Raw genomic sequence first — 11190 nt, forward strand, 5'->3', positions numbered from 1 at the left:
TAATATTAATATATATAGTCTATTGTGTGCCCACGCTCCTTGTAGATTCGATCCTCAAGTACTAAAATGAACCTCTTATTTGAGAGAGTAGCTTGAAGGTTAATTTGAGCATTTCAGATATCAATCAAATATATCCATATTGATGCTTACAAGATGACAAATTGACAATTTAATGTGACTGAAGGTGTATGTGAGAACGAAACTTTCATTTATAGTTTGCTATTAATTTATTTAAATATTATATTGAATTAGATATAAATAAGAAATTTTCTCTTTTTTTTTACCGGCATGGACATGTAGATATCAAATAAAATAGAAAAAATGATTTTTTATCTGAGTAATGAGTCATCTGACAATTCAAGATTTAGATTCAACTACTTATTAATAAACTAATAGTAAGGAAGAAGCAATTTGAGTTGATGCGCATACCTAAGTAAGGACCAATAAAATCAAATACTTTGATCTTCGAAACCAATTAAATGAAATTTTAAAGGTTTAATTTTATGGGGCAGTGCGAAAGAAATCAAATCATAAATAAATGATAGAATTTTTAGCGCTCCAAAAATGCCATAATATATAACCTTAAGATATATAAAGGTGTTCAGAAATGGTTGAAGTAGAAGATTAGGACGATCACTATGACTATAACCCTTGGTAAATTTACCAAAGATGAAATATATTTATTTGGTATTATTAATGACTGGTTACGGAGGGACCGCTTTGTTTTTGTAGGTTGGTCTGGTCTATTGCTCTTTCCTTGTGCCTATTTCTCTTTGGGGGGTTGGTTCACAGGTACAACTTTTGTAACTTCATGGTATACTCATGGATTGGCTAGTTCCTATTTAGAAGGTTGCAGTCTTTTAACCGATGCAGTTTCTACTCCTGCTAATAGTTTAACGCATTCTTTGTTATTATTGTGGGTCCTGAAGCACAAGGAGATTTTAGTCGTTGGTGTCAATTAGACGGTCTGTGGGGTTTTGTTGCTCTCCACAGTGCTTTCGAATTAATAAGTTTTATGTTACGTCAATTTGAACTTGCTCGATCTGTTCAATTGCGACCTTATAATGCAATAACATTCTCTGGTCCAATTGCTGTTTTTATTTCTGTCTTTCTAATTTATCCTCAGGTCAATCTGGTTGGTTCTTTGCACCTAGTTTTGGTGTAGCGGCTATATTTCGGTTCATCATCTTTTTCCAAGGGTTTCATAATTGGAAATTGAACCCTCTTCATATGATGGGACTATACCCCCCCCCCCCCCTTATTTTCTAATTTGTTACATCTTTATTATAAATTATAACGACATCAAATAAAATTTTGAAATTTTTGTTTCTTCTTCTGACTTAATATTTTCTTCTTGGGGTTCTGAAAAAATAAAGTTTTTTTTTGATTGATAAAGACTTTCTTTTAAATTTTTCTGTTGTTCGCTCAAATTTTTGAGAATTAATTTTCAGAAGTATACCATGAATTTTGTTTATCCAAGATCCTCTTATATTCTTTTTTATTTATAGGTTTTGTTTATGATTTGGAACGGCGAGAATTTTTTGATTCTTCCGCGCTAGATCCCATGTAAAAATGGATCATAAATTTTAGGTAAATATTCTTTTTGAGTTTTGTTATGACAAAATCGAATAGTTTTTTTCCAGTATATTTTCAATAGACACTTTCTTATCTAAAACTTCAATTCTATTTAAAATTCATTTTTTTAACTTTTTTTTCTTCATTGACCAAACTCCAACAAGAATAAACTTGATCCGAGGGTATTTTTTTCTGTTGTAAATGAAGGAATCTTTTTGTAACATTTAAAAAAAATGTTGAAAGGTTGGGGGATATGTAAAAGATATTCGTTCATTTCCATCACTTTAGCATGTATAAAAAAAATATTGTGACATTTCATTTCTTACAGTATTTTTCAATTTTATCATTTTTATATATCGATTTGCTCTATTCCATCTTTTATAATCGAAAACTAGAGTTACAAAAGGTTTTTCAAACCATAAAAAATGATCCTCTTTTTTTTTGAAAAAATCTAAAAATTCGAATTTTCTTTATTTCCATCTCGATTTTTAGAAACTGTTTTATAATTATAGTATGTTTGAACGTGGAATTCATCATCCTTATTAATTTTGTCTTTTCCATTAACTCTGAATTCTTCTATTTCGTTGATTTTGTCCAGATCCTCCCTTTCTTCCGAAAAGAGAAGGAAAAGGAGCTTCTTTGGGGGATACCTCTTGGTCATGTTTAGTCACACCCGTTTCTGAGGTTCCTTTTAGTTTCTTAGTAAAAATGGGTGATGATATTCTTCCTAAATAGTAGACATGTGTAATAAATAACATAATACTAAAGATTCGAATCATAAAATTTCTCAATTCTGACACAAGGAACTTATACTTATTAAATTTAATAAGTACATTAGACCTAATATAATTATTTTGATGTATCCAGACTAATACCAATCCAACTCATTTCATGAATAAAATGTGACCAATTAACCAACCAACAAAACTACTTGTTACAAATAACATCTTATTGTTGCATCGAAACATATAAATGTTGACTAATCTGGCTAACATTGAACTTGGTAAAATGAAATGATTGAATAATTGAAAAATAAAATTATCAGGAATACACATTGAATGTGAAGATAACGCATTTCATTTCTAGTAGTAGATCCATAATCAAAAAAGTGTTTGTGATTGTTCCTGAAGAAATAAAACAAAAGATACGGTAAAGCTAGGACAATTATTGTATGAGGTCTACCCAATGCTAAATGCAGAGGCACATAATAGATTGATATGAACATCATGAGCTGTCCCGAAATAAAACCAGCTGTTTCTGATACTTTCTTCTCGGTTCCTTCTTCTCCTTTGTCCATAACCCGAGCTTGGAGAAGGAAGAGGTAAGAGGGCCCTATGGAGAATGTGGTCAAAAATTCATAATAGAGTCCGACCACAACGACCGAATTGATTATCTTCATGCATAAGGATACTAGATTACCTAGTATAAAAGATTGAAAAACCATCACAAACCTCCCTTTTTCTTTTCTATTTCAATTTCTGAATTATTATATGATGATTTTGCAACTTTCCATATATAGAAATAGAAAGAGATAGACTAGAAACGACATCTCTTATGTCAATGACACCAAAGGGATATTAAATGAATGGAATTCGGATATGGATGGAATATAATGAAATAGAGCCGCTTTGAGGTTCCCTATGAAATGAGTCCCTCATAAACTAGTAAAGCTTAACAGCCTCCACCATCATCCTAGACTTCTGAAACTGTCTCAAAACCTTTATATAAGTATCAAGATCCACCTCATGCCCTGAGGTCTCCTTCATCTCATCGACAACACTCCGTAACTCCGCAACCGAACCAGGCCTAGCCAAAACCCTCCACACCGCGTTATATGTAACAGTACTATGTCTATAACCAGAAGAACTAGTACCAACCCAACTAAAAAAAACAACAAAGCTTTCAAAGGACGTTCCCTCAGCTCCTTTAACACCCTGACACCAAAACTATCTGACAGAGGAAGTCTCATCTCCTGCAACTCCCTGTCAACCTCACAGCTCCAATTACCTCCCGAAACAGCAGCGGAAACACCACCCGCAACTCAAGAAACCGTGTTCTCCTTGAGCATCCTCTCGTGGAAATGAGCCAAAGCGGCAGCGTCGGATTTCGAGCTCTCCTCCTTACTAAGCAAACCGTAAACAGTATTGTAAGTCTCCTCTTCCATGTAAAACCCTCCTCGCTTCATATCGTTCAGAGTCATCCAGAACCGTTTTATGGATCTCTAATTACAAAAAAAAAAAAGATAAGTTAAAAAGAGACATAGGTGCAATGTCTAATATTATCAAGAATACATGCAATCTCGTTACAAACAATCCTTAAACGCAGGGCTGCAACAAGGACACTAGAGTCCACCAATACTTAGAGACTTGAATAACCTGCCATGGAAGCCGACTTGAGAGCTTCATGGATGGCTAGCACTTCTTCTGAAAGTGCAGATTCAACAACCGAACGAGCAGCAGAAACTCTGATCTCGGTGGCAACGAAGTGATCTTCTAAAGACCAACCAAAATCAGGACTTCAAAAACAAACCCCTATATTAAAATTATTTAACATAACTAGATAATTTGAGCAGTTTATACGTTTTTAATGTTGTTGGTTTGTTTTTTATCATGTTTGCTTTAATATGAATGAATAAAAGAAAACTTTTCTCTTCACTCTATATCTTAATTAAAATATAATATCAAGGCCAGATATCTTTATTTATAACTTTAAAGCAGAACATGAGCTTTCGAAACATAATTCAAATAGAAAACAACAACATCAAGTGAAGCAGCGAATATGATTGTATTTATACAAAAGAAAACATGAATCGCTTGAAATTGAGTCTTATGTGAAAGACATCCCACCAAAACACAATAGTATCACCTTTCTTGAATTGTTTGCTTTGGAGTATCATACTCCATCCATGAAATTTGAAACTCTTATCTCCATTTTTTCTTATGGTAAGAGTAGTTGTAATCTTAGTATCATAATCAAAAACATCCAGAAGCGTTGGCTCATTGTGCTGTATCAATCCTGTGATATCCTTGCTAGGAAGATACATAAATACGTTTGCTTCTAGTAACTCTTTCGACATCGTTATTGTATTACTTAAACCTATATCTGATTCTGTCAATGTTATGAAGATGTTCCTTTCGCTCTTTGGATCAAACGGTGCATCTGGAAAAAGCTCAGTACCTGCCATGAGTTAGCACACAAAGATATATGAATATTGGACTAAATGATATACAGTATTTGTATTGTAAGTAATAATAGTATGCTATTAAGAATATATATAATAAAAATAAGTTGTGTTGCATGGATGCTTACTTTGTATTTATTAAAAAGATATGAATCTTTTTCGTTGATATCCTCATATTCATGCACTAGTAAATAGATCTGTCATATTTTTTGCATGATAATATTAATTAATTGTTGAATGTGATATTGTCAGAAATCTCTTACTATATTTACACTTAAATGTCTTAAAATTATGACATATACTAGATATATATTATAATATATATAGAAAATTATCTAAAGAATATCAAAACTATATCTACATATATCACTATAAATGTCAACTTCTCCAATCTTCTTTCACGTTTGCTTCTATATATTGGATATTATTAGTGATTCATCTCCTAGTGAATATTTCAATAGCTAATATTTTTTTTTAAATCTTAAAATCTTAAATACATTATTACTGGCAGATAGTCTACCAAAGTATCTCTTATTTATTTTAGTAAGATTATTTGGTAACACAAAAATCGAGATTCAGCTTTTGTAATTCAATTTGCGGGATTTGCAGTCTCTTAGCTAGGATGATCCACTTAATATTCTTAAGACATATATATAAGAGATATTTTAATCTAATTATCACGAATTGATTTTAGGTTTGAATTTGTTTACTCCACTTAAAATACTTTATATAAATTTTATACATATTTGATAAATGAGGTTGTTAAGATGCTTCTATCAGCCAATCAAGAGTAGTTCAAAGTTACCTAAATTTTATACAACCAAAAATCCGGTAACATCATCCTGTCTCAATCTTGACTGCAATTCGACAGATGAATGAAGCTGGGAGGACCATCGACGTCGTAAATCCATTTACGCAGCTGCACATAACTCTTGATTGTATATATTCTTCATATCGAAAAAAACATTTACTCAAAAGTCCCACCAAAACACAATAGTATTACCTTTTCTATTTTTTTTTCTTTGGAGTACTTTATTCCATCCATAAAGTTTTAAATTTTTATCTCCATATTGTCTTATGATAAGCCCAACTCTCAGACACTGGTTGGTTTCCCAAATCACTTTGGGTTTAAACCGTACTGTATTTCACAAATCACTTTCTTGATGCTCAGCAAAGAGATTAGAACCCAGTAGTAAAATAGGTCTTAAACTTGATTCTTATGTTTAGTAATCAAGAAATGAGAAAAGATTCTTATGTTTTGCTTAACATTTTTGAAGACAGTAAACTCATTTTCCCCCCTCAAAAGAGTTAGTTCGGAAGATAGAGGTGCAGTCTCTCATTTCCCCCTCAAAACGACGAAGTTCTGAGAACCTGCATTCTTCTGTATCTTTGAGATCTTCCTCAGAATATCAGCAAAAGCATTCTTGTCCTGTAAAGATCCACAAAATGACTCCAAAGTCAAAACTCAGGTATCGTAACCATAAATAAAGTTTCTTAAAAAGAGAATTAGAATAGAATACTATAGCAAATGTTACCTCTTTGGTCTTAAGTCTTGCCTTAAACCTGGAGACAAGGTCCTGTGTTGTGACTTGCTTCTTCTCCATGAGAACAGCTCGGATTTCATCTTCAGTCACAGGCCCTGTAGCAGCTGAGACTGAGGTTGAGGCTGAGGCTGAAGCTGGAGTTGGTTCAGCTTTCACAGCCTTTGTTGGTGCCTTGGATTTGGAAACCGAGTTATTCTTCTCTTCCTTCACTGAAGGTTTCGTCTCCTGCTTAGAAAGAATATAATAAATTCATATGGACAACCCTCTTCACCTCATGGATTGGGTATTTTAAAACAAAGCATAAACAGAAGCAAGGGTCTTACAGTTTCAGTCTTCACTTTCTTTTGAACAGAGCTGCCGCTGGGTTTTTTAGAATCACCATCATTTAGTTTTCTCTTTCCCTTTGATGGTTTTGCAGAAGGCGTTCCACGAGAAGATGAAGGGGGTGCAGGCTTTGGAGGAGTGCTCTCAACAGGTTCTTCTTTGGCCGCTTCCTTCTGTTTAGAATTCGCAACTGGATTGAAGTTTGTCTCCTCCTCCTATGAAACGACATTCAGAATGAATTCGTGGCAAAAGTATAACCAAATGAGTGTGCTTCCGAATAGAACAAATAAAATTTCAAAGCAAGTTGTGTGGGAAACTGAAGAGGGCTTACATCATCTGAGTCATCATCGTCGTCTTCTTCGTCAGACTCATTCAAACCATTAGACTTTCCGAGCAATTTCTTTAACTCTTTGCCAGAATTGCTCAATCCTCCTTCCTCTTCTTCATTTTCTTCATCCTCATCATCCTGCATAAGAAATAAACAGAAAGTTGGGACCTCATAGAGAACTGTACATTGTGTTGCAAAAGTGAAGTATTATAGTAAAAGATAGACCTGCTTTATTTCAGGAGGAGCGGGAATTTCAGGCGCCAGAAGATCTTCACGTTCCTCAGGATCAATACCGACTGCCTCATCATCATCAGTGAAAATCTCTTCATGCTCCCAGTCATCCCCTGAAATTAATCAACACCGTTATCAAACTTTACAGCAAGATTCTCCAGTTAGCTAAATAGATAAAGAGTTTTACAACTCACCCTTCTCAATGTCATCATCATCCATGTCAAGGTCACCACCCCTTGGACCTTCTTCATCATCGTTGTCATTACCCTTTTTGTTAAGGCCGAGTCTACTTCTGCGCGAGGCCTCTTCCTCTTCATCTTCCTCCCCTCTATCAGAGACATTACCCTCTTCTTCCTCACCCCCTGACGACTTCTTGCGACCCCTGCCACCACCACCACCACCACCTCCACCTCCACCTCCACTGCTTCCACCCGCCTCTTTGTCATCATTATTTCCGCCTTTCATCATCCATCTCTGATACCCATCCGCAGTTTTCCTACGATTCTTCATCTTCTCTTCCGCTTCTTCCAGTGTAAGTTGTTTGTACTGTGCAACCTTGTTGAAGTTATACCTAACACAACAACAGGAAAAAAGAAAAACAAGATGTTGAAGTATAAGAAACTGACCCATCAGAACAGTAACAAAGAAACTACCTTTAGACTCCAAACCAAAAAGAGTATATCACAAAAGAGGCTTGGGAAGTTCAATACCAAGAACCGGCAGGAATGGCAACAAACTCCTTGTTCTGCATCACTAAGAGATAGTAAGTTGCAGACTGGGATCCTTCAAGTTGTCCCTGGTACTGAAACTGCCCAGTTTCATCTTCCAAGATCCAAGGCTTGTTCTTCAACTTCTCCTACAAAATGTCCCATTTCACAAAACCCATAAGCATCTACCCAAATTGATTTGCATAACAACATGATGATGATAATGATAATGATATCCATGATGATCCATGATAAGCAAACGATGTTATGATGATGATGATGAAAAACACACCAAAAAAAAGAGACAAGATATTACCCGTTGGGCATCAGTGAACTGACGACCTTGAGGAATATCTTTACGAAGAGACCATTTATTCTCAGAAGAGCCTTTCTTGAAATTGGGAAGACCACTCACAAACCTCCCAATGAAGTAGTTCTTATCCGTCGGTGTCGCCGCCCGTACGTTATACTCCTACCAACAACAAACAATCAAGAATTTACTTTTATCCATCTCAAATTGATTTCTTGAAACTGAAGGAATCTAATCTAACTCGAATCAAGCGCGTGAGGACGGTTCCACAATCGAGACACTTGGCTTTGTTCTCAGCCATGGTTTTGCCGCACTTCAAGCATAGCGTCATGTGCCTGCACGAGCTTCCGTAGAGATCGGACTGCGATCCGCACCCCATACACGACGGCTTCAGAACCAAACAGTGCGACATGGTGATTCCCTTTCTGTAACCCAGAAGAAAATGGAAATTAGGGTTTCTTGATTTCAAAATCAAATTAAAGGTAAAATGGGGGAAGGTTTCTGTGTTCGATCAGTTCCTATTACCTTCGGGATTTCGAGATTGAGATTAGAATTTGTTTTTCGCGTTGTAGAGAGAATATGGCGAAGAAGAAGAAGGCGATTGAGATTGAGATTGAGATTGAGATTTGACAACGTCTCTGGTTAGAAAGAGACGATACAAACGTATATGAAGGGAGCCCTCCGACAGATAAAAGAGGAAATACTAAAATTAGGCTCTTAATAATAGCATTGTCATAATGGAAGACAATTTTTTTTTTTTGAATGAAATGGAAATATTATATATAATAAATTATACAATTTGATCAATTTTATAATTTTATGATTGATAAAATATATGTTATATAATAAATTTCACTATATTTTGTATTGTCTACATATCATAAAATATTAATAGTCGCACCAATTATTAAAAAATACAAATTAAATCTTAATATTTGTACAATTATGTAGTTTATTTATATATATATATATATGCATAATATTTATGTTATTATCTAAGAAACTAAATCGTTCTGTAATTTTATTGATACCTAGCAAATTTTCATTATCATTATAAATATTTATTTATTAGCCTAAACTATTTTTTTCATATAGTTAAATAATATAAAAATCGATTTAACAAAGAATCTATTTTAACATTCTTTTCTGTTTAATGGAATTTAAATTGTTTATAAGAAAAAGCATTTACATTAGTGTTAGATTCTAGTTTTGGGATTAATTTCGTTTAGCATATCGCTTTTATTATAAAATAGACCATATTTGTTCATAAGTCCGTAGAATTTTTTTTTACTATGAGCTAAGTTAAATATTTGTATGCCATAGATGATTCTATAGGTTTTTCCATACTTAGTTTTTCAATTGTTTAATTTCCAATCATGTTTTCAGGAAAACCCAAAACTATCAAACCAATAAACTAAATCTAAGAAACTGGAATTATTTTAATGAAAAATAAAACGAAACTGGAATTATAAATTATTGTTCTTGTTCAAAGAAGCATTAGGCAGTAACACAATCTGAAATTTAAAAAAAAACATTACAAACTTCAAAAACTCATAGTAGAATCATCGTTTCTTCATTAGCTAAACTTCAAAGCCTTCTCCATTAAATGGAGTAGACTATTCATTCATTCATATCCCCACACAAAAACCTAGATGAGAAGCTTCTCGATAGCATCCTTAAGCTGCTGAATCTGAGATTTCAACTGGCTAGCGTCGTTTGATGTAACCGAACAAGCAATCACGGGCCTTGTAACACCACACGCTCTTCCAAGAGCTTGTTTCGATGGCACAAACACATACGGCACATTCTACAAACAATTCAAAGAGACAAGACAAAACAAAAGGTTAGTTCCATTACATACTCAGCGTTGCTTGAGAAACATGTTGTGTAATAAACATACATACGCAAACATGATTTAGCTAGTCAAAACAAAATATGTCAATCAATTGTTTGGTTTTTTGTCGGTTAAAATACTCATCAATTAACAGAGTATGATACCCAAAAATTGGATTGCTGTTATTACACAACAGACAACCTCATGGAGCGTTTACTACAGAACATCATGACTAAAACCTCGAAAGTGGAGTCTAAAAACCAGATTGATACACTTTCTACAGATCTTGATGTAAGTCAGATATCCAGTGAAACTATCATAAAACTTAGAAAAGAGAAAAGGATAAGAAGAAATCGATACCTTGTCTTCGGCGAGAAGAGGGAGATGGAGAAGAATCTCGAGAGGCTCAGCATCGGCAGCCATGACCACGAACTCAGAGATCCCACGGTTCAAAGTCTTGGTAGCTTCATTAGCTCCTTTCTTGAGCTGTTTGTAGTTCGTAGCTTGCTGGACAAGATCGAGGATGGTTATCGCTAGCTGAGAATCGGCTAAAGGGTACGCCTTAGGGTTCACTGCTTCAACCGTCATCTTGGCGCCTCCGAGTTTTGAGAGAGAAGCTTTGAGAGAAGAAGAAGCTAGGGTTTTGTTTTAGTTGAAAGGAGGCAGCGATTCAGGGGATTATAAAGGAAAACTTAGCGATGTCTCCGGTTAGGTCAGAAGGTTTGTATCGGTCATATTATAAAATAATAATAATTAGAAAAAGGGAAAATAATCTATATCCAAACCGAACTGAATCAACCAAAATTTATAGAAAAACCGGGTCCAAACGTAAACCACAACTGAAATCTATTGAACAATTAAACTGTACTGAATTAATGAAATTATTAAATAAAAATCGAAAGTTTATGCAGATTACAAGCTGATAAACCAAATTGAATAAACCAAAACGTCTCAATGTCTCGAGTAAACCCGAATAAAACCCAAATCAGATATCAAATTGATTGAACTACTAAACCAAACCGAAAGTAAAGCAACTGATGAACCGAAATTTAATCAACCAAAATTTATTACAGCATTTCGAGTAAAACCCAAACCGAAAGTCTAAATTTATTGAACCAAACCGAACATTAGAAAAAGCGAAACACTCTTGTGAATG

At 34.4% G+C, this 11190-nt stretch overlaps 3 protein-coding genes across 3 annotated transcripts; all 3 read right to left on the reverse strand.

Annotated features, from left to right (window-relative positions):
- Positions 1–2434: 2434 nt before the first annotated feature.
- LOC130509707 (uncharacterized mitochondrial protein AtMg00370-like) lies at positions 2435–3068 on the reverse strand. Its single transcript, XM_057005889.1, is given in 2 exon segments — positions 2435–2623; positions 2626–3068. Coding segments are annotated over 2 exon segments (558 nt in total). The 5' UTR covers positions 3020–3068; the 3' UTR covers positions 2435–2459.
- Positions 3069–5954: 2886 nt separating this feature from the next.
- Positions 5955–8885, reverse strand: LOC108847752 (transcription initiation factor IIF subunit alpha). Its single transcript, XM_057006533.1, has 10 exons — positions 8726–8885; positions 8442–8625; positions 8207–8362; positions 7894–8039; positions 7378–7754; positions 7178–7296; positions 6956–7090; positions 6624–6839; positions 6292–6525; positions 5955–6185 (listed from the first exon to the last, which is right to left on the reverse strand). Exons 2-10 carry the CDS (start codon positions 8610–8612, stop codon positions 6093–6095), a joined length of 1647 nt encoding a protein of 548 aa, XP_056862513.1. The 5' UTR covers positions 8613–8625; positions 8726–8885; the 3' UTR covers positions 5955–6092.
- Positions 8886–9634: 749 nt separating this feature from the next.
- On the reverse strand, positions 9635–10699 carry LOC108844648 (uncharacterized). The gene is made up of 2 exons (XM_018617933.2): positions 10395–10699; positions 9635–10007 (listed from the first exon to the last, which is right to left on the reverse strand). Exons 1-2 carry the CDS (start codon positions 10620–10622, stop codon positions 9849–9851), a joined length of 387 nt encoding a protein of 128 aa, XP_018473435.1. The 5' UTR covers positions 10623–10699; the 3' UTR covers positions 9635–9848.
- Between the last annotated feature and the right edge of the window lie 491 nt (positions 10700–11190).

This window comes from Raphanus sativus, chromosome 3 (genome assembly GCF_000801105.2).
Source record: "Raphanus sativus cultivar WK10039 chromosome 3, ASM80110v3, whole genome shotgun sequence".
Taxonomy (NCBI): domain Eukaryota; kingdom Viridiplantae; phylum Streptophyta; class Magnoliopsida; order Brassicales; family Brassicaceae; genus Raphanus; species Raphanus sativus.